The 23,478-nt window shown below is 39.6% G+C and overlaps 1 protein-coding gene across 3 annotated transcripts; it reads right to left on the minus strand.

The window, feature by feature from the left end:
- Positions 1–190: 190 nt before the first annotated feature.
- Positions 191–22,109, minus strand: pkp3a (plakophilin 3a). Of its 3 annotated transcripts, none has more exons than XM_084735112.1 (14): positions 21,958–22,109; positions 18,447–18,621; positions 12,862–12,953; positions 10,752–11,500; positions 9,433–9,556; positions 8,205–8,409; positions 6,114–6,288; positions 4,687–4,804; positions 4,428–4,592; positions 4,147–4,329; positions 3,893–4,046; positions 3,211–3,406; positions 3,012–3,099; positions 191–1,426 (listed from the first exon to the last, which is right to left on the minus strand). In XM_084735112.1, the coding sequence occupies exons 1-14, from the start codon at positions 21,964–21,966 to the stop codon at positions 1,385–1,387; spliced, it is 2,475 nt and encodes an 824-aa protein (XP_084591238.1). In that variant the 5' UTR covers positions 21,967–22,109; the 3' UTR covers positions 191–1,384. The 3 variants fall into 3 exon arrangements, with proteins under 3 accessions (XP_084591238.1, XP_084591239.1, XP_084591237.1); XM_084735113.1 differs by having other exon boundaries at positions 21,964–22,101; XM_084735111.1 differs by lacking the exon at positions 21,958–22,109 and having other exon boundaries at positions 18,447–18,755.
- Between the last annotated feature and the right edge of the window lie 1,369 nt (positions 22,110–23,478).

Here is a 23,478-nt window from a genome sequence, read left to right on the forward strand (position 1 = left end):
TGAAGTAATGATTACCTGTTGTTTAACGAGAGCCTAAATAAGGGTGCAGCAGGGAGGGTATGGTATTGTTCCTGTCTGAGCAGGAGCAAATATGTAAACAGGGTGTGGCCAACATTTCACCATGATAGTGTCAGTGTGTTACAGCCGTAGCAGGCACAGCAGCACACACACGCAAGAAAAAAACACATAATCACACTTCCAAATCGGTCTCTTTATTAGCTGAAAAAATATCCACTATGACACATCTGCCTACATACAACACAAAAGCAGTCACAAAAAACACAAGGTCACCATTTATACCACATAGAAATAAATGTTAAAATTCAAAGATTTAAGCAGATTTCTTTTAACCAAAACCTTTTGTCTGAATATTTACAAGTTTCACAAGTTAAATGACTTAACTTGCCATTAAAAATAAGTTTCAATTTGGTCTGAATCTGAAAAATGAACACGTGAAAGATCTTAAATGCTAAACAAATGAACTAGTTCTGAAAACAAAGTTCACACTCACACCATTAATAAACAACAAGCATACCAGCATGTTAAAAAACAATAATAAACATAATGCTCCATGAGTTGTTTGACAAAGTGATTATAAACGTAACTCATTAGCATTCTGTATGGCAAGACAGATTTTGCAAGCTTAAAAAAAGCACACAACTAAATACAAAAGTCAACTTTGAAGGCACAATCATTATTCCCCATTTCTGAATCAAACATCCAAATTTCAGCAACTGATATTTTTTTTTATAAATCTCCTCTTTACATTCTATTATAACAACAAGTTATAATTTTGACTCATTTATAGACACATACTCATCTATCCAAAATCCACAAAGTTCATAGCTACAATATAAAAACAGCTGATTCCTACGTAAAAGGGGAAGCAATATTTACAGAAATGCCATATTAGTACCACATGTTTGCATTTATGCTATAACTGAGGTGCAACAGTGAGACGATAAGGCACAAGAGTCCGACATATTGTCCATCTACAGTTTGCAAACAGTTTCATCTGAATATATGTTTCTCTGACAGAAAAGAAATCCCTGATTCCACACTAGAACATACAGTGTTCAAACAAAGAGAGTAATTAAGGTGCACACGCTATCAGAGTCCATCGACAGTCCAACGTACTGGATCCACGTTTCTTGAACTGCTCTCGCCGTCCGTCCATCGAGTTTCAAAAATACACAGAAAGTCATTTTCCATCGGATAGATGCTCCACTTACATATTTATTACAAAGTACAGCAGACAAAAACTGACCCTATGTTGTCTTTCAATAGTATAAAGAGTCTATTTACAATTTACATGTGAAAATATTTCTGTTCAGGACAGCTGGTTGAGTGTAGAACTGCTCCCGTTTGTAGAAGTGAACTAGTTTTAGATGGTCAGATCAACAAAATCCTGTCTCTTATACCCTTTCTGTAAGACAAAGAAACAAAAAAAGATAAGTGTTATGATACTGTATGGACATGAAACAAGAAAAAAATGATTGTGTCACTTCTTTAAGGATTTATTCAACCACAGAGACGTCAGTGACAGCTCAGTCTATGCTGAAATTGGACCTGAAGTGATCTCGGAGCTCAATACAACACAATACATTTCAGAATTACGCAATTCATTGTTAAAATAGCTTACGGTCTTGCATACGTACGTACATGTGCATAGGTGCTGCAGGTGTCTGAGTATTCTATAATTTTAAACTGTGTGTAAGACAAGAATTAAGGCATTTTTCGCCCTGCTGGGACTTGTTCATTAGGAAATAAGCTCAACGCCGCACCCAAGGGTGGGGCAAGCTGTGATCTGCAAAAGGCAGTAAATAAATTACCTGGTCCTGCCCAAGATGAGGAGGTATAGGACTGGGTGTGTGTGTGTGCGTGCGTGTGTGTGTTTGGTGTGTGTGTTGAAAGAGCAGCAGAGGTAAATGAGTTTTGAACATGTGCCATCCAACTGACGAGGGAATTGCAGTGAGAAAGGAATGTTATCCATCACACATGCAAACACACACACACACACACACACACACGCACACACACACACACACACAGGTATGGGAATGAGGGTGGTGCTCCATAAATACAGAGCTTTTCACTGAGCTTTAACTTTTGAGTGGCAGTTGACGTCCAGAATCTGGCATGTTCTTGCTTGATGCTTGAGTCTCCTGGCCTCCTGGAAATTTTTAGTGTTTTATACTAAACTGGGGGCACTGTCAATTTCAAAAATGTGCAAAAATTAAGTTGGACATGTTTGACTTTGGTGTATCGTTTCTATCTTTTTTTTTTTTTTTTACTGAATTAAACGTGTGAGGTATGAGAAAAATGAATTTGAAAGATTGAGATGTGTCTGAGAATACTTATTAAAGGGATCGTTTGGATTATTTGAAGTGTATGAGTTGCGTATCCGTAGTCAGTGTATTAACTACAGAAGATGGCAGTCAACATGACAGAAAAGTTTGGAGAAGCAGAGAGGAGTACCAGCACAGAAGCTAAGCAATGGCTTGATGTGGACAGAGTCAGCAGCAAAACATATTTTCATCGCCAAATACAGGTGTATGCTAGTGTATGCTATATTTTGAATATTTTCACCTCTTTACCTTGACATTAGACAGCCTTTTCTGTCAGAAAATTGCTGTTATCTATAACCCAAATATCACTCTCCTTCTATCTCAACCAGACTCCTTCGGAAAAAACAGTAATTTTGGTGTAATACTTGGTAGTTGTTGGTAATAATGACATTTTTATTTGTTACGTTTTTAAAACAGTCCTATTGTGTTTTTAATGGATTTCACCACACATTGTCATGTTTAAAACCTGCTATTGTGTGATTTAATGCACAGTTAATTAACTTTGAACATTTATAAGTTGAGAAATGCTTTTTAAGACATCTGAATGGATGTAATGAACACTTAATATAATACTCTGCCCAGGGGTACAACAGTTTGCCAAACTGATACGGTGTTGAAATATCATGCAGAGCTCCTTTTTAGTAATTTCTAAGGTCTTCTTACCAATTTATATGTGTTGTGCAGTTTCTTGTACTGGAACATGTTGCTGAGAACTGTGGCTGCTGCTTTGGCTGCTTTTGTCTTCCCAGAGCTAAAAAAAAAAAAAATCATCCAAGGTTAAAACTCATAACCTCAAGGTTCACATAAGTACACATTTATCTGGTCCAGCATGTTTAGACAGTTGGCTGCACACAGCACTCACCTGTTGTCATGCATGGTTTTGATGCCGACCAGTTTTGGCAGGCCATCGAAAAAGGTGATGTCTCTGGCAGCATATTGGCTGCTGGTCACCAGGTTATTGAGAACGCCACAGATGTTGACCACCACGTCGCTGGACGGCTCCTTCTGGTTTCCATCAGCAGGCAGCTTGGTCACCAGGTTGTTTATACACTTTGTGGCTGCATAAACCAACAAGTATTGTTAGGATGATGTGTTTAAAACCTATTTTCACTATAAGATGATTTCCATGAGCAATTTTTTCCTCAAATATTTGCTTCTTCCAGCTTCTTGAACATGAGGGTTTGCTTTGCTTTGTAAGGACTTTGGGCTCTGGGAAATTATGATTTTCTCAATGTTTTGACATTTTATAGACTAAACAACTAAACGATGAAAGTAACAGACAAACCCTTTTTCCTGCTCCATGTAAATTTTAAACATTTGAATATAAGTATGTAAAAGTTATAATACTTTTTATCCAAGAAAAACTTAGGCTCACGGGACACTTTTATTTGGTCTAATATGGTGGTAATGTTGATGTATTGCAGCAACAAGTTGAATGTGGCATGTGCATATGTATGTCTATGAACACAGAGGCATCAAATTATTTAAATCTAAAAACAATGAAATTTAAAAAGAAAGAAAAAAAAGAAAAAAGAAAGACTAACCCATGTCATTCTTATCCTTGGCGTGACGGGACAGATTTCGGAGGAGGCCTGTGAGAGAGCGCAGCTCCAGGTCCCTCTCTGTACGCAGGAGATCCAACAGCACCGGCAGGATGCGCTCCTGCTCCAGGGCCACGCGGCTCAGCACTGAGGCCCACTGCAGGACAAAGAGACACAGACACGTTCCAAATATATGTTAAACTTAGATTCGGGCATCTGAATGCTTTTAAAGGAGCCGTGATGAGTACACAGCTTACCCTCTTGTCTCCGGCTGTGATGTTCTGCAGCGCTCCGGCAGCTGCCTCACGGGTGGTGGAGTTGATCTCACACTGTTGCAGCACATTTCTGTACACCCCCACTATCTGTGGGTGCCACAGCCACTCTGCGCCCCTTGGCACCCGAGCCACCTCGGTGAAAGTACTGAGATCCTGGTTCTTACTCTGTCAGGGGGAGGAAGATACAAGAAGGCAGTGTTTAGATCGACAGTCCAGTCCATGAACACTAAAGTCTGATGGGTAAATCTCACATGTGTGCATACATTTTTGGCTTTCCTGCTCTGAGGTGTGAAGCAGCCAATGGCTTCCCCTCTTCCTGATGCCTGATCTCTGGTTGGTCCTTCCAGGCGCATCAGAGCGGAAGGAGGCATCTCACCGTAGAGCTGGTAGGAGAGGTTCCTCAAGACACACATGGCATTTTCAACCCCCTATGAATACACAAACACACAGAGAGCAGTGAATACACAAGACCTGGGCTGAACAGAAACACCTTAATCTGAGCTCCATCAGTCCTTGTCTCACCTTGTCTTCTGCCTTGTTCTCTTCGAGGGAGCCCTTGATGTATCCCACCAAAGAGTCCACCAGTCCATGAGTCTCTCGCATCTGCTGACGGGTCTTATCGTTCACAGAGCTCAGATTCCTGACAGCGAATGAGAGGTCAGAGAGTTGTTTCAGATACAATAGACATTTTGCATGGCAGCCACAGAGATATAAAATAGTAGATGTTACCAACGATACGAATAAAAGTCACATTCCATTTAGTGTAGCAGAGTCATTCCAGTGAAACAACATGCACAACAGCAGCACCCTGACTCTGTTTGACCTGAATGGAACAGACCTTAATTAGTATCACTGGGCTGCAACTAAAGATTATTTCTATTATCCATTAATCGATTTCATGTTTAGTCGATAAAATGGCAATGACGTCATGACAGTGCTTCTTTTGTCCAACCAACAGTCCAAAACCCAAAGACTCTTCATTTACTTTCATACATGACAAAGAAAAGCAGCAAATCCTCATATTTAAGTGCACCATATCTAAATTCACCCGCTAGGGTTCTCTCTCACGTTAAAAATAAATCATACAATAGCGTGGGAGTTGTTTTCTTCACTTTTAAACAACCATCATAGCTGATGAAACTCTATATTACACGCCTCAAGCAGAAATCACGTTCATGGACGTGGTAATAAAGTTTAATTCACACTCTCTGACTCATCCAACATATCCTACATTTTCCTGGGAGTTATAGCAACTAGCTAACAACAACTCGAAGGAAACACCCTGTTATACCTTAAATTAATTACGTATTTGTCTGCATTTGAATACTGAGTGAAACATTTGGGATACTGTAAGTACATAACCCAATAAAATATACAGTACAACATATGTCCTGCATTTTCAGACATTTTAATGCATAAATGTTACATATTACAGCTTTAAGAAGCTGGAACCAGCAGGAGATGTTGAGACTGATTAGTATCAATGGTGACACCTGCGTGTTACCCTACTATTTCAGGTCAAAATGGCTGCAGTCTCTTCAGTCAGAAATCATGCATGACTTTTACCAGATGGCGCAAAGAGAACATGGGAGTGTGTCCAGCTTTGGTACCCTGCTGCAGCAATACACTATTAATCATTTGTAATTTCATGATGACATGATAAATATCATGCAGAGAGCACTGCAAATACTCCCCATGTGGCAATTAATTTGGAGATAAAAACCCTCCAGGGTGCACATAAACAGAGCAGAACCAAAGCAACTGGGGGCTGCAATGACAGGCTTTTGTAAACATCAGGGAAAAGTAATAATGGGCGTGGTAAAGGCTCAAGTGGCTGTCACCTGCCACAACCAGTTTCCAAAATGCAAATGTCATCATGAAAGAAAGAGCAGATGCAGGTGAACCAGAAAGAAAGAAATTTTAACAAGACTCAGATTAGGGAGGAGCACCTGAGGCATCCTGTGGTGTTGTAGAAGATCTCCGCCTCAGAGGGGGTCTGCTGGATGCCCTCGGTGTCTCCGCTGCCCGACAGAGGGATGAGGATCTTCTCAGTCAGATCAGGAAGTGTCTCCCTGGCCAGTTTCTGCTTCAGGTTGTCTTTGGATGAAAGGTTCCACAAGATACCTGCACACAGAGATACACCAAGAGAGCGTCAGCAAAACTAACATTTATGCTTGTTTCATTTCTGAACCTGGATGCCAGGACTTTTGGAAATTTTAATTTTGGTCTTAGAGATTTTCATGTTTTACCATAACCTCAGTTTAAAGTAGGAGTCGACCAATTTGTTTTTTCCAAGGCTGATTCTGACACCAATTATTAGTAAATCGATAATGATAGAAACTGGTAACCGAGATTTGGAACAACTAACATTTACATTTGCTGTAAAAATGAAAATCTTGTTGTCAAAATTTAGAATAACACAAACTCAAACACAGACACTTTGTTGTGGTCTCCTAGCTGAGGATGCGGCAGCCTTCAGAGTTGACAGCCTGTGATTACTAGACTATTAAATGAAGATTCTGATAATCATAAAAATGCTAAATATCAGGTCCAATAATCAACCAAATAATGAGTTGGCCCCTAGTATAAAGAAAAAATTCAACATGTGGGAAACTTATTAGATTTTTTTCCAGACAGCTATATGAGATGATCAGTACCACTCTCATATCAGCAGCTTGTTAGCATAGCTTAGCATGAAGACTGGAAACAGAGGGAAACAGCTATGATGGCCCTGCAGTTTCACAATTTCATTTGTGCAAAAAAGATATTGACCAAACAAAAGGTGGATTTGTTACTGCAGGCTAAGTCAGGCCAACTGTTTCACCTTGTTTCCAGTATTTGCGCTGTGCTAAGGTAACTAGCTGCTGGCTATAACTTCATATTTAGGGTGCAAACATAAGAGTGGTATCAATCTTCTCATGTAACTCTCAGCAAGAAAGCAAATAAGTGTATTTTTCAAAATGTTGGACTATTCCCTTAAGGATTACATAGTCATGCATGAGTTGAACAAATTCTAAAGGGAGTGTATCTGTGTTTCCCAGGATCCCACATTCTCGGGGTCTTATATTCTATGTTAAACCCTAACACACTGTGGACTATAAAGAGCTGGGTAGCATAGGGCCTCGGTATCATTTGAACTTGGGAACACTGGACCCTCGGAAAATAGGACCCTGGGAAATAGGACCATGGGAAAATAGGACACTACGAACATAGGACCTTGGGAACATAGTAATGAACCCCCTCTGCAACACTCCTATCAAAACCTGTGAGAGAAACTCAAACGTGCAGCTAAAACATTAGCTTGCGCTATGCGGGCAAGATAAGAACTCGACTGAACTGTGTCACATTTTGGCAAGTTAGCCCGAAAACAGGTATTCTGCTATCTAAGTTTCTCACTGAACACGGGACACTACAGTGAGTTTTTTAAAGCGATCCAACAGATACAAATCAAAGTGCAACGGCTCAAAGGAAAGAGTGACAGGGGGTTCACTCATAAAAGGGAGTGGCAGATGTACTGTTGGTCCACAGGCCCAGACAACTCCCATACACTCCCTTATCCCCCTCTTCACACACTTAATGTTAAAGACTGCAGCTCCGACTCCTCTTTGTTCACTCTAATGCAATTAATGCCAACGTTGCAACACTGAAAAAGTTCTGCTAAAAACAAGATAATTGTGATTGATGACAGCAGATGAACTTCATTGTATGTGTTGAAGGTTGAGTCAGCGAGAAAACATAACTTATTTACACTTGAGTGAAACAAATAATATGTTTAATCACTTATCCTCTTAAAAAATGAAACTCAAACTATGATTTAGTTATATTAAATGCTCATGATCTGTGGATTCTTGGGTCTAGTTGCAGCTTGCCACTGTTTGCTGTGGAATAATATACATTTTAAAGGCTGCTGCAGAGAACTTCAACAGCTCAACAGCCAAGATCACACTGAATCTACTTAACATTCATTTTTACTGGAGGCAAAACAAGCAGCCAGTGATCAGCTCTGCGTGTTGTGTCATGTGAGATCGGGATTTTCCTACCTGTGATGTTTTTGCGGAGCTCGTCATCGGGCTCCTTGAGGGCCTCGACCAGCTGTGGGATGCCGCCCTCCTCGATCAGGACCACCTTGTTGTCCATGTTCTCATAGATGAGGTTGCGTGTGGCACCGGTGGCAAAACGCTGCACTTCCTGGTTTTCACTGTTGAACAGTTTCACCAGCTCACCAATGCCTTTCAGGCGACGCACCTGGAGATGGAGTGACAGCGAGCTTACATGATAAGTATAAATACTCTTCTCATGGATTAAAGCATATTGCACATTGCGGATTTTACAACTTTTTTTTACTAGGGCTGCAACTAACAATCTTTTTTATCGTCAATTAATCTGTTGAATATTTTCATGATTAATCTAAATATTTGCTTGAAATGACTGAAACGATAGTTGGCAACTAATTTTCTTTCAATCAACTAATCAATTAATTGCAGCTTTTTATTTTGAATATTTTGTCATGTTTTATGTGCAGTTTATCTCACTGGTTTACATCTTTATCTATTTTTCTTTTCTATTTTTCCTTTGAGACATGCTTTGTGCAATCAGACTATGATAAACTTTGACTTAACTTGATTATAGCAACTTTCAAATTATTCTAGCTTTAGGTTTTTGCCTGTAGAAAAATTGGCGTGGCCTCAGTTTCATCATGTTTATCTCCAGGTTGGATATATGGTGCCACAACCACACAGGTCAATTGCTTTATTTTACACTTTATTCATTAATGTTATATGCCTCGCATTACATAAACTTACTGCTTACTACTTTTAAGTCTGCTATCACTGGTTTGTCATAAATAAATTATAAATTATAAATTGAAAAAAAAAAAGAAATTGTCTGGATGTCTTATAAAACTCATTAAACACCGCCTTTAAACCAGCTCACAAAAGGATGAAAATAATCTCAACAAGCTCAAAAGCACATGGTCAAACTGAGCGACTGAGCCATAATAGTGTTTCACATAAGATAAGAGTTTTTATCTCTATTGTACATCTGCCATTCAACACTTACAGAGGACAGAGTCCAGATCCATTTACTGTGATAACAGAAGTTGAGCAACATATGGAACAACTGGATACACCAGAACAGAAGCACAACTGGAGCTACTTCATGTCAACAGACATGAAGAGACATCCATCAATGGATGCCTTCACTTGAAGGAAAACAACTTTCACGACTCCCAGAGGAATTCTAACCACCAGTTTAATCTGTTTTAAGTACCTCGTTTTTGGCGTCACTGTCATTGTAACACTCATGCTGGATGTAAGCGGCGCCCAGGACCTGCAGCTCAGGGTCAGCCTCTCTCAGGTGTTGTATTGCTGTGGCCATGTCCAAAGCGTTGATCCTACCGAAGGAACAAACGAACAAATTCAACCGAAGAATCTAAAACATTTAATTATGCAATTACCCTGCTGTTACATATGCTAGCACAAAATATGTCTTTTGGATGCATGAATGAAATGCAACAAAGCAGCCACTGTAATTATTCGGAGATGATTTATTTCCTGTCTGCAAAAGTCAGCTTGTTGAATTTCTTCCAAATCACACAGTGGTCTGCAAATCCACTCGGCTAACCACATGCTGTGGGATGTGTGAAATGCGAGGCCTGAAACTGAGCTGCCACACCCAAAACCAGTCCTGCCGCTATGGAGCCACCTCCCAATCCACAGCTCTTAGGAAATAGGCTATTCACATCACACACACTCCCTCACTAAAACCTCCTGACACATGAAAGTTGTGACACCATCCTGCTGGTGTATCACATTCACTAGAAGTGACTGTGACGTTCAGAAAGAATACGACAAACTGAGTCACCAGGACGACTACAGCTGTCATTGAGAAATATAATCTAATTAAAGGATGATTCTGGAATTATTCTATAGTTTTCTCATTGTCAACAAACCTTTTGAAAACCCAGCAATGCATGAGGCCGCATCCCAATACTGTCTGACTTTGCTAAGATGTTTGCGGTTCTCAGCTCCAAATCATTTTCTTCTATCTGAAGACATGAAGCTTCGAAATGCACACAAATATCAAATTAACTTTTAAAATCCAACCTCAGAATGCCTGACCAAAGTATTGACCCGTGCCCATTATGTATGTTTATAAAAGTATGGACTGACTCAAAGTAACCTACAGTGCCCGTGTTCGCAGTATTAAAGGGACACAAAGGTGTAGTTTTTGGGACAATGGAGGGACAGAGACTCTCTAAGGCGCAGAGGATTAAGGAGACTGTATATCAGGCTTTGCTTACAAAGACAACACTTGTTAGTAGGATCAGTTTATTGTTGGTTTCTTTCTTTTCTTGGGATTTGTTGACAACAGGAGAGTTATAGAGGATCTCCAGACTTCTCATTTACTCTCTGATTGGTTCTTGAAGTTTATGAGGCTGATGAAATCTAGCTAGTCAAATGTGAACACAGACACGCTGCAGGTACTGATTTGCATGTACAGCCGACATTACTGCCTGATAACAGCAGTATAGTCGTATGAAAACATTGTGAATGTCAGAGACTTTGTAAGTCATGTGATCTTCTCACCCGCTGAGGTTGCCCATGCTGGCTCCCAGCTCCATCTGCCCGCTGTAGATGTCCACGCCTCGGCCCACACTCTGCATGCTTTTGACTGACATGGCACGGGACAGGGTGCCCGGACGCTGCATCACCAGGTTCCCCTGGGACGCAGAGGATACTCCAGAAGCGATGAACCCCCTGTCCACTTTGTCCATTCCTCCACCATAGATGCTCCCGCCCGAGGAGATCTGCTGCTGCATGGTCCCAGACATGGAGCCCATGCTCATGCGATTGTTTCGGTTTGTAATCCTGCTGATGGTACGGTGGGCGGGGCCTCTGAAGGACTGCTGCTGGACAATTTCCGTCTCTCCTGACATCCCTCCGCCGCGGGAAAGAGTGCCACTAAGAGATCGGCGCATTGGTGATGGAAAACCTGCTTGCCTCACCTGGGTGGTGTAGCCATTGACTGCACTGTGAGAATACTGGCGGCCAAAGGTGGCGTCTCGGTCAGAGACCAAGCTGCCAGCATCGCTGCCATCGGTCATCCAGGGATTCATCTGCGCCGTGTACTGCCGCACTGTGTTCATGGAGAGGGGCTCTGCATTCTGCTGCCTCATGCTCCCTTGGTAGCCACCCATGCGTGTTTCTTCTCGATAAAAACCGCCACCGCCACCAGCAACTCCTCCTCCACCCCCGACACTGATCCTGTGGAACTGGGCCATGTCTGGGCCAGCAGACTGGCAGCTGAAGCCTGACTTCTGTGATACACGTGGACCCTGATGATGAAGACAGGAATAACCATTACAGTCAAATGTGTAAGCGCAGTTCATGATGCTGTTGTTCCATATGTGTGGGTGAGTTTGTGTCTCGACATTTCAACAAAAATGGTTTCTAAATTGGATCACAGGGATGTGACTAAACAAAGGTCACACCCTTAGCAATTCCTGTCAAAATAATTTGCCTTTTTTAATACAAAAAACCCCAATTTGTTTATTTATATTGGCTTTATTATTGACTCATACATGAAACAGCATTATCAAAAGTATTTAGCTTCCGTATCGTGACGTATTTCTGAGTGAAATGTGGGCGTGTCATCAAGGGTGTAGATCTTGTTAAAATTTATAGGGGGGTAACGTGGTGAAATCCAGCTGTGGACTTGGGGATTTATCTGTTTGGAGCAGGTGAATTATCATTTGTGCTTATTACATGACCTTTTACTATGAGCCGAGAGAAGTAAAAACAGGTCCCACTTCTTATGTTACTTGATAATGTTTAGCAGGTTCATTATTAGAAGGTAGGTCAACTCAGTTTATTTGAATTATAATATTAAAGGCCCACTGCTCCCGGTGGTCTTCCAAGTAGACAGACTGTTAAACCAAACTCCATTCTAAAAGCAGGTATTTTGTGGTAAGGACATATTTCTTCCACCATCAGTAAGACTTTTTTTCTGATTCACTTCTATCTATGGACACAATCAGCACACATCATTTACTCAGTAACATCGTTAACTAACCTTATATAAATGATGGCATAATTTATTGGGGGGCGGGGGGGGGGGGGGGGGGGGGGGTAGACTACAGGTAAACTCAGCTGAAACTCGCTAAAAGTTGGGAGCCTGATTGAATTGACTTGAATGTCATGATATTATGGGTTAAAACTGGTTGGTTCCACAAAATATGATATATACCTATGTAAGATAAGTACATACATTTTGTTTTACAGGAAGAAAACATGATTGGTTTTTGATGTAAACAAGTATACAAAGAAAAAATATATAGTTTTTGCTTGTATTGTTTAATAGGTGCACAATAAGACCGGGTATGTGAGCTAAAGAGGTTAAAGGGGCATGTTTAATTTCAAGTTCTAACATCTGTGGCACAAAGCCAGTGTCTTCCTGTTGAATGACTAAAACGGAGGAATCTAGAGGGTGGCCTTGAAAACCCGGAGCTGATCTCATCACAGTCCACTGTGAAATACCACACCTGCTGTGTCCCGGGTGACCCACTGTGACAAACAGTCAATGATGAGGTTTGTTTTGTTTTAGTCCAGTAAAGTCACGCATTGCAAGATCATCTGAATATTTCCAGGATTTGCGTGAATACATGTTGATACAGTGAGATAATGCTGTAGTACTCACCATGGTTCTGGAGCCTGAGTACATGTAAGAGGATTTAGAGCTGTAACTTGGATTATAGGTCTGATATTTCACTGTTGAAGAGCCTCCATAGTCTGGAAGAGAGCAGAGAAACAGAATCACAAATAAATATCACACTGATATCAGTAATGTAACTGTAAAAAACTGTAATGTTATTGCCCAACAGTAACCCATTTCATTACATTAAAGGTTCAGATTCACACTTTTTTCATTTTTTTTTGCTTGCTATCATCATTCTCTCTGCCCATACTGACCATCAAAAGATCAATTCTTGATGTGTTTTCAATGTAAGTGATGAGCAACAAAAGCCATAGTCCACACAAGTTTCACTAAAAAAAAATATTCTGAAGCAAATACGAAGGTCTAGGAGGTTACAGTCCTTTTAGTACAGAATGACCTCCTGTGTTTCCTTGTTAGGCTGTGGTGGACAAACAATGACAGAAAGAGGAAATTTTGCACTAAAATAAGCAGGGCAAGGCAGATGACAACTTGAAATTCTCTGATTGCAAAAAGCTCTGCTCCCAAAGTAGATGCAGCTTGACTCAGCTGCTGACTGTGTTCCTGAACTGACAACCGAAAGGTCAAAACTGCACAGCCTTTGCTTTTATACGGTAAGTTGTGAGGTCACATTTCAGTAATGACAAATGAAGGGACTTTTCATCATTTCAAATTTCTGAAAACAATCATTACTGTTATTTTCATTTCATGTAGAAGCAGAGTAATGTTCCGTACTCTGGCAATGTATTTGTCAAGAGAGGAACTTTGCATTAAATGCAAACCACCCTGAGAGCACATAATAAATAAGCCTTGGCTCATAAACTGCATATTATATCCCTTAATAGGTGCTACGGGTGGCATGTGTAAATAAAGTAATTAATTTCAAACTTTTCTTCTCCTGGTCATTAAAATCTATCAATAATTATCCACGTCAATTAAAATGAAACATTTTATCGGGATACATTTTTCAACCACATCACCTACGATACCTCCAAAGGAGATATCTGTAATATATTTACTATTATTTATCTTAAAATGATGATCAGAGATTAGGGTCACATATGTGGTTGAAATACTTGCTTCTCTGACAACAACGCTACAGCCAGCACTTCCTCCTTTGAGATTTCTTTTCCAGCATGTAACTTCAAATTTCTGACAAATGAGTTAGCATCTGTTTATGAGTCATAGGAAACTGTTAATAATCTCTTAGAAGGAGTATACGTTCATCACGGTTAAATTTAGCAATTTTTAATGGAGTCTGGTCGGCAGTAAAGCGAGCAGTCACTGAAGTCCCAACTTCAAAGTTTGTATTTTCAGAGCAGTGGGCTTTTGTTTTCAGTATAACAGGCATAACTTTACATTGTTAGACAACTGACAGTTATAAAGAGCTGATCGGCTTACAGTGGAGGACTAATCGTCACTTGTAATTGTCAAATTACATTCTTTCCCTCGTCTTGGGCCCCTGCAGTGATCCTGCAGCCTACCTTTCAAGTCTTGAACACTTGTAATATTTTTTGTTGTGTTAACTGATCACTGATCTCTGCCACATACGTGAATAACAGCAACAGTCAACCCTGACTGAACATAGAAACAATTCGCTGAACAAAAAAATGGCACAGTGAAGGTAGATTTTAATCACAGCGTGACGGCCATAACGAGATGTTGCGCTTCTTTGATCTACAACTATGACAGTTTGAATAGCAGGTGTCCTGTTCCTCTTAAGTCTGAAGATTCAATTGCACGAACAGCCTGTAACAGCACGACCTGACCTGTCAAACCTCTGATGTCTCCGGTTACCCTTCAGATGGGGAACAGTTCACATCTGATAAACAAAGACACTCGCTGCGCTGTCTCAGCACAGAGACTGTGTGAATGTCCTTCTGTCAAACCAGGTTGAAACCAAACACATCGTGAGGTCAGCCTGTGAAATCGTACTCATGCTCATGTCTGACAAACTGTATGTCTGTATGTTTTACACTTCCCATGTGAGGGGAGGGGTAACCTGCCCTCACGCTTCATTTCTCTTGAGCACTCACTCACCAAACCAGTTGTTAGAATGACAGGTTACATCACTTGGCCCAGCCCCAACCCAACCCTGGCTACGCCTAACACACCTCGGCAGCACACAGGAAACACACCTTGAAAAACTCCTTCAGCGAGGAAACCGAACTTCTTTTTTCATCCTCTGTTGTCTTTTGAAAAATTAACCGCAGTCATGAAGCCGGGACTTCACACACGCTTACTGTCTGCTGAGACTTGTCCACCTGTGCACACCAATTAGTAATCGCCATAAATGCACTGCATTTACATACAAAGGAGGAGGAGGAGTTCCCTGCAGAATCGTCTGGGTGTTTTCCTCACATGTGAACATTCGTGTGTTTATAACATGCTCCTCTAAAGCCATGAACTACTGAAGCCATGTTGTGTTGTTAGGAAATTCTCCTTTCTGCACAGGTTTCCAAAGAGGGTGGGTGTGACGTGGCCACATTTTATGACCTTACACCATGTTTTGCTCCCGGCAGAGCCTCGGGCAAAGGACACGATGAGATAACAGTGTAAAAAAATCTTGTCCCGCCAAGTTTCTCATACAATGTTGCCATGTTTGTCCAAAGTGTTTGTCAAGCATAATGGGGGTAAAAACTGACAGTGACCCACTTTACCAGATGTGTTGGGTGTCCCTTTACATTCCAGCCATTAAAATTGGCACGAACAGTATGTTTTTGTCGGCTGAGTTATTGTTGGTGCCTCGGGGAAGAACAGTTAGAAAAGATTCTTCTTTTACAGGTTGTATAAATAACGACCTGACATGTAGAAATGGGAATTGAGTGTCTGGTTTTTGGATATGGCTATTTATTCTATATTTTTGTCTTCTTTCACAATATTCTTTTTTTTTTTTATCACTGTATAGTTTACTTTATAAATGCTAACTCTTATTCTGATTTTATATATTTTACCTTCAATTTTATTATTATTATTATTATTATTATTATTATTATTATTATTATTATTATTATTATTATTATGTCTTTATTACTTAAATTACTGTTATTTTTTGAATGGAGCATCCTGGCCAAAGTTTTTCACATGATTGTACATGAATAACCGGTGTGACAGTAAACATCTTGAATCTCAAATGTCAAATTCATGTGCCTACGATGTGATTTTATGTGTCTGTCTATCAGATGATTGATTTTGTGTTTTTGGTTTGTCAGTGTCTGCTAATGTGACTGTGGTGTTGTGCTTGTTTTGTGTTAATTGTTTTTTGCTAGTTGTCTGATGATGTATGTCATGTTTTGTTAAATAATAAACACATTTGTGAAGCTGAAATCACTGAATTTAGTCAATATTTTCTTTAAAAAATGACTCAAAATCATTGACTTGATTAGCAAAATTGCTGGCGTCTTATATACTAGTTGACAACAAATCAATTAATCTAAAAATTGTTGCAGCTCTGGTTGTAATGTGATATCCAGTAAACACCAGCAATATGCTGAAACATGTTTCTTTGTTCTCATCTGTTTCTACACTGTGCTCAGACTCAGACATTAAAAAACACACCATTGCCTTGATGCCGAAAACTTGTGTGGACCTACTTTTTTCTAGACAGAAAATTGATCAGGAATCAATAATGGAATCGATAAAGAAGCTGACCAAAAGCAGAACTGATAACGGCATTAGTAGTAATAAAACTGTACCAATTCCCATCTCTAAAGTTAAGCTGCTCCCTGTAGTTTGGGGGAACATAGTGATTTATGGGACGTGAAGGAATGTCCTCATTGCAGCAGCAAGCAGGTGCTCAAGTCGCCAGTCACCAGATTTCAAAAACAACACAAGACATGACCGCGTCCATGTGTAGCTCTACACTGGACTTTAATTCAGCTCTTTAACCGCATCAAACCATCAAATGTGTCGTACAAATCAAGTAAACTAATTACAAACCTTTACTTTCCCCCTAGGGAGTCTCTTATATAATGATCGCACCTTGATTGCCGGTGTACGACTCAGACAGGTATGTTTGACAAAGTGACGTCTTTGAAGAGACAACAGCTGCTTCTCGCGACATTGTCATCTCCCAGGTATTTCTCGAGCCCTCACCTCTAAAATCTGAGTGAGACCTGCTGAAACCCAACCCCACAGAGGACGGCTTTCACCTCAGTCTGCTGCTATCAGGGAAGTTCATGAAAGCAGCACTTGTTTGGGCCTGTTACACATTAACCCTTTCTCATCATGTGCAAGTTCACGACAAAGAGACACACACACACACACACACACACACACACACACACACACACACACACACACAGGACTGTAAGATCACTGCTGCTGCAGGAGGCTTCAGCTCAGCTTCATCTGCTATGATGATATGACACACACACACACACAAACGCCAGGAGAGATAACGCACGCACACTCTTAGATTTGAAAGTAAAAGTTACTCAATGGAGTCATTTGTGGGAACTACACTGTTGGTTCCAGTAAAATAAATAAAAGAGAAAGTAACATCGATTGGTTGTTGAAGAGAAAACTGATCGTCCACTCTTTTGAATTTTCATTAATTATTTAAGTGATTTCTTAAGCGAAAATGGCAAACAATATACTTAAATGTGAATATTTTCTGGTTTTATTAGTCGTCTGTGATAGTAAACTGAATATCTTTGGGTCAAAACAAGATATTTGAAGACAACAACAGCCTGTGGGAACTTTTGATGGTCATTTATTGCTATATTCTGAATTTCTTTGGACATTTTTCCTCTCTCTTTTTGTACATCAGTCAGTCCTAAAACTAAATAATCCCAAATCAAATGTATAATATGTTATGCAAGAAAAACTGCAGACTCATTCTGACAATACAACTGATAATAAACAATTAATCAATTAATGGAGAAAACATTCAGTAGATTGATAAAACATGAATATACACATCATTCTTCTCCATGTTCACAAGGGTTTCTGCAACTACAGGGATTTCTCAGGGAAGTCCCAGCAGTGTCATATGATACTTGATAAATAAGTGTTATTAAATATCTTGACATAATACATAATTGCTAAATAATGAGATTAAATCAAATTTATTAAGCATTTATGGGTCCAAACACCACTGCGGTTCGTGGAAAACAAACCTGGTTTTAATTTTTGAAAATATATACAGTAACATAAGAGGTTTGCTATACGTTGCGTTCAGTTTTCAGTGTTTAATAACTTAACAGCTGGAGCTCAATCAACAAATATAAAATTCTTAAAGGTTTTTCTGTCATTTCTTTGGAGAAAAGCCAAAGGAAACAAGATTACAGGACTGACTGGTCAGATAAGCGTCAATTCTCCGTCCAAAGCAAAGATAATAACAGAGCTATTAGATCCAGAGCTATAAGACCATAAACAGTCAGATGATGACACCTGTACCTGTGTGGGGACTTGGGGCGGTTTTACCTTTAGCATACAGACCCTCCCTGAGCTTAAATCATTCGTCAGCTCATTGTGCGCTCCTCACAGAGAAATACTGTCATGAAGCAGAACATAAAGGTGGCGTAGGTCCTCTGAAACTGACTTAGAGACTTGTTGGTGGTGTTTACCTGACATGGCGTACTGTGAGGCTGACCCATTCTGACGCGGAAGTGTGGACTTCGACTCCGCCAGTCTCTTCTGGACCTGCTCCTGGACGCGCCGGGCTCTGGACACCTCATCCGAGCCCCCATTCCCGAGCTGGATGTTGGACGGGAGTCCGTAGGTGGTGACCGAGCTGTTGGGCTGTAAAGCAGACAGGAAGACGTTTTCTGAAGCCACAACACTCATGGTGACAAGTTCAGCAAACGAGACGCAAGGAGAAGCGTCTGGACTAAAACACTGGTGCGTACAGGTCGTGTGCGCAGCTGAGACTGAGTGGAGAGAGCGCAGCGCACCGACGCGCAGAGCTGCACACCAGCAGGGGGTGGAGCCTCAGTGAGCTCGAGCCATTCTACAGTACCTGATTCACAGGTGATCTCTTCTTCTTCTTCTTCTTCTTCTTCTCTGAGGTTTTAAGGCAGTTTGAATCCTCAACGTAGCGTTACTGCCTGTTTCTGGATATAGTTTGTCCTGAACATCTCTGTTTTAAAGTCGTGTATTTAGTCCACTGGTATGGAGGCCCATTTCCATCCATGTGATGAAAATAAAAAGATCCTTTAATGAATATATTTTCATTGCTATAGTAGTTGCATTGGCATTTAACATATTATTTTGAGAATAAATATAAGTCATTTATTTGAGATAATAGCTCAAAACTTTGATATACTAACTTTTTTTGAGAGATTATGAAAAACTAAGTCATTGTGGCAACAAGGTTAATATACAGAATATTTTTTTCATCACAGTGGTAGAAAAGTGGCCTTCCACAGAGATAGAACCAAGTATTTCTCATGAAACCAAGCATTTTTTTCTTTACAGATGGTTTCCATGCTCTAATTCACTTTTTTCTCTTGCCTCTACATGTCCTGTTTTCGGTAATTTGAGTCACAGGTGAGCTGCTCTCTTTTTGATAAGAATCTCACAGTGCTGTTTGATGAGTCAGATTTCCTCTGAGTCTTTTCGGATAATTTTTAAAAACTATTTAGTTTTCATTTTCTATATGTTAGAATGTTTCGCAAAACACATTTTCTCACTCAAAGTCCTTTCGTCCTCCTTTACATTGTCTGTCACAAACACATTCACTGAGAACTGTTTTGATAATATTAAGTACATTTTGCTGACAATACATGTTGAAGTAGCACTTTCAATTTAGGACTTCTAATGAGTTATTGTTCTATTTATATTGCAATAACGTATCTGAAGACTTCTCCCACCCCTGCTTGAATTAGGGTAAGATGATCCTGGGGCACATTGATTGGTTTTCTTTTTCCCCTGTGTATTTAACGCTTTTAAAGTTCGCCTATTCCTCTGTGTCCTGTATGTTTTTTGAGGTTAAAACAATTATTTTAGTGTATCTATATGCATTCTTGGCTTTTTAAAAATGTTAAAATATACTTTAATGTAACATTTAGTCCGTTTTTGATTTAATGTTAAATACACTACAATTATGAATTATGAGCATTAAAGTACAAACAAAGATCCATTTTGTGACAGGTGTGGACAAATCAGGTTAAGCAACTGTCAACTATTCAGCCCTATAATTATAGTCAGTGGAGTCATATTCAGATTAATAATGACGTTGAATGTGACAGAGTTCATATTAAACTGTAAAAATCACCACCGTGTCTCAAGGCGTCCAACGTTACAGCAACACAGTGTTTAATTGCCATTTTATGCTACTTTATTCTTCTTTTCCACTACATTTATGAAACATTAGTTACTTTACAGAGTCAAAAAAAAAACTTGCATGAGTTTTATTTTTATGCAAATACTTCCATGTTTTTACATAAGTAAAATCTTTAATTCAACTTTTACTTGTAATAGGGAGTTTTTACACCATGGCACTGGTAATTTTACTTATGTTAAAAATCTGCGTGCTTCTCTCCACCACTGGTTGTTTATTTTGCAAAAGTAGTGTTATTTGTTTGCTTACTGTAACAATAATGCAGGCAAGCGGGGAAAAAAACTATCGATCCATTTTCTGGGAGAATCTTTTTTTGTCTCTCCTGTGTTCAGAACAGGTGGGACAAAGGGTCTTGCCAGGATAAATTTAATAAGTTTTAACTCGTTTTTAAAGGGGACTAAACATTTTTACATACAGTTAATCAGTGCAACAGATATAATGTGTAGAAGACACTGAAGTTTCTCACTGTGCGTTTTGTTCCACAGAAATGAATCACTGAGTCTGACGAATCCAAACTACTAATCAAACTATGTGAGGTGTTCATGTTATTTTGTCTCCCCTTCACCCCCCCAAAAGTGGGGAGACTAAATTATAATTTATTATATAATGCAGTCCTGTGCAACAACTAAAAACTGATTGTATCTGATGTTGAATTAACAGTCTCTGTGACAAACTGAACACTAAAGGTTTCATAAAATTAATATCTAAATTGTCTTGCATTAGAGATAAATACAGTTTGCACCTTAATTTGTTCTTTTTTTTAATTGACAAAACAAAAGGACAGCAATTTTAATCAACATGAATTATGTAACACCTATTTCATCACTTCTCTGAGATTTTGAAACATATCCAAACATATTCTGTACGCTCACACTTTAGTACAGGGCGTGGATACTTTTTGTAAAGTGATATTGCTGTTCTTTTGACTGTGTAGTAATTAGGCAAATACAGTTATATCCCATAAACTTAAGAGTAAAGGTCTTTCAGTTCTCAGTAGAGACCTTCGTCCAGGAAGTTTTCACTAATTGGCATGATATTAAGTTCAGTCTTGCAAATGACGGTAAGTATGAAAAGAGGATTGTTACAAGGTGTGCCATTCTCACTCTGTTATTAAGTTGGCGCCACACCTAAGTTTTATCTGGTTTCTTTTATTTGAGCTTAGTAACTATGAGTCATCGCAGCCAATATACGAAAGAGATATGAAACAGCAGGGAGCTGTATCTACCTGTCTGGATACCAGCTATAAAGTTACGGGGAAAAAAATCACAGTTGGAGCAGAATAAACTCTCTACCCAATTGGATCAAAGTATAAGTAAACATATCCACTTTTTTTGTTTGATTACTGACTACTGTGCAGGAGCCGATCTGCAGTTTGTCGAAGTGTTATTCAATCAGCCAGTCATTTCCCCCGAGGATAGCCGAGGATTTCTTTACCCCAAAGCAGATAAAAGTCAATAAGTTTACACAGAATCAGGATGCAGCAGGAGATCCAGTTTGCTTCCTCATTACCCGAGAGCTCACCTTTCACATTATATTATTAATATTTCTTTCACATTCTCTCCAAATCTGTTCACACCGACTTCACATTCATCGTCACAACACATTTGTGAGTGGAAACAATAAATCTCAGCTTCACATTCAGGCTCAGCTTTGACCAGTCTCACATTGCGACAGATATTCTTGATTTTTATGTTACAACAGTGAAAAGTCTCAGTGATTTTACTTCAAATTCAAATAGAAATGAAGTGAAGCGTTCTGATATAAATATCTAAAAAATAAAATAAATTCTGACTCACCATTACCATTGAGTCTGTGTTGATTGTAGATGTTCTCCTCTGTGACGTCTGATGTACACCTGCTCGCTATTCTGAACTGCTGTGAAATTAGAAAGTGTTAAAAGTTATAGTCCCTGACACCGCCCTGAAAATTACAAATCTCCTGGCCACTGTAGGTAAGAGCGAGGTACACACAAAACAAAGAGATGAGTCAAAGGAGAGTATGACACCACAGGGTGTGTACAGATGGGGCAGACAGTCTCGATGTGACTTACCGTGCAGGACCGGAGAAAAAAGATAAAGATCATTTAACTGTTTAGTTGTGATGCTGCTTTTCCACTGAATAGGACAGTTTTCATAGGAAGTAGAAGAAGTTTTGAATTAGAAATGCATGCAATGCATTTTATTTATGATGTTTGATTTTTTTTAAAGATGTTGCGACATTTCATTGATGACTCACTCAGTGAGCACAGTGGAGCATCTGAACAGCTGGATTACTGACTTCCCAGCCCAGTTCACCAGTATTGTGTGACAGAAATTTGCCCAAAGGTTATTGACTCAGGGCAGTGTGTGTGTGTGTGTGTGTGTGTGTGTGTGTGTGTGTGTGTGTGTGTGTGTGTGTGTGTGTGTGTGTGTGTGTGTGTGTGTGTGTGTGTGCGTCAGAGAGAGTGATTTCATGAGACAGCGAGAGTGACAACCCTGTTCTGCTTTCTGCCTCATGCGTCAGGAGTCAACTGTCTGACTGACTGTGGTTATCTCTGAAACAAAACTATACAACCACATTAAATGACCTAATGAATAAACATTACAAAAATATAAAAATAGGTAAGTCAGTTATTTCACTGTTAACATACAATGAAAAGATTTGCTAATTAGTAATGTTATGATTGATATTGTTTGAGTTGTGTTTGTTATGTGTGCAACAATAAAAAAAAGTTTCTACCAATATAATCTGAATTAATTGTCAGTCACTATCAGCTATGATATAAAATATAATTCGATGCGCCTGATGTGCAATAAAGCAATATTGCATGAGAGAGAGATGATTGTTCAATTGCTTCTGAAACTGGACTGCATTTTCCTGCACACTAATGTTATCTTACTAACTTCTTAGTGTAGGTGGACATGTTGCCGCAGTAGAGCTAGGACTCTGTGTGAAATACAGCAGCAGGTATGGAGGGATTGTGAGATAATGGACCGCTGGGCAGAGACATATAAGACACCTCAGGCTGAAAGAGATTAAAAATAAACCTGAACTTCAGTATTTTGTTCACACGTCCTGTCCAAAGCCTCCTGACACAGCAGATCCACACCCCACTGCTTATCACTTTTCTCCAGTCCTGAGCCATAAGTAGCTTTTCTTGTAATATACTCATATCTATAAATGTATAGTCTTTAAATAGAGGCTGTCCCCTGGACCTGTGACTGACAGGCCTGTTCAGTCTAATCCCTCCACAAGAGCAGGTTGGATTAAAAACTTGAAGTCCAATATTCACTCTGTTTTAGCTCTGCTCTTTGTTTCAAACAACTCTTGAGGGAAAT

This window comes from Lutjanus erythropterus, chromosome 13 (assembly GCF_056507025.1).
Source record: "Lutjanus erythropterus isolate fLutEry1 chromosome 13, fLutEry1.hap2, whole genome shotgun sequence".
Taxonomy (NCBI): domain Eukaryota; kingdom Metazoa; phylum Chordata; class Actinopteri; order Lutjaniformes; family Lutjanidae; genus Lutjanus; species Lutjanus erythropterus.

Coding starts and splice junctions, on each gene's coding strand:
- pkp3a (XM_084735111.1), bottom strand. CDS start 18,666: ATGAGTGTTGTGGCTTCAGAAAACGTCTTCCTGTCTGCTTTACAGCCC. Junction 12,954..18,446: donor CTCACAGTACGCCATGTCAG/GTAAACACCACC, acceptor GCTCTCTTCCAG/ACTATGGAGGCTCTTCAACA. Junction 9,557..10,751: donor AGCATGGGCAACCTCAGCGG/GTGAGAAGATCA, acceptor TTCCTTCGGTAG/GATCAACGCTTTGGACATGG.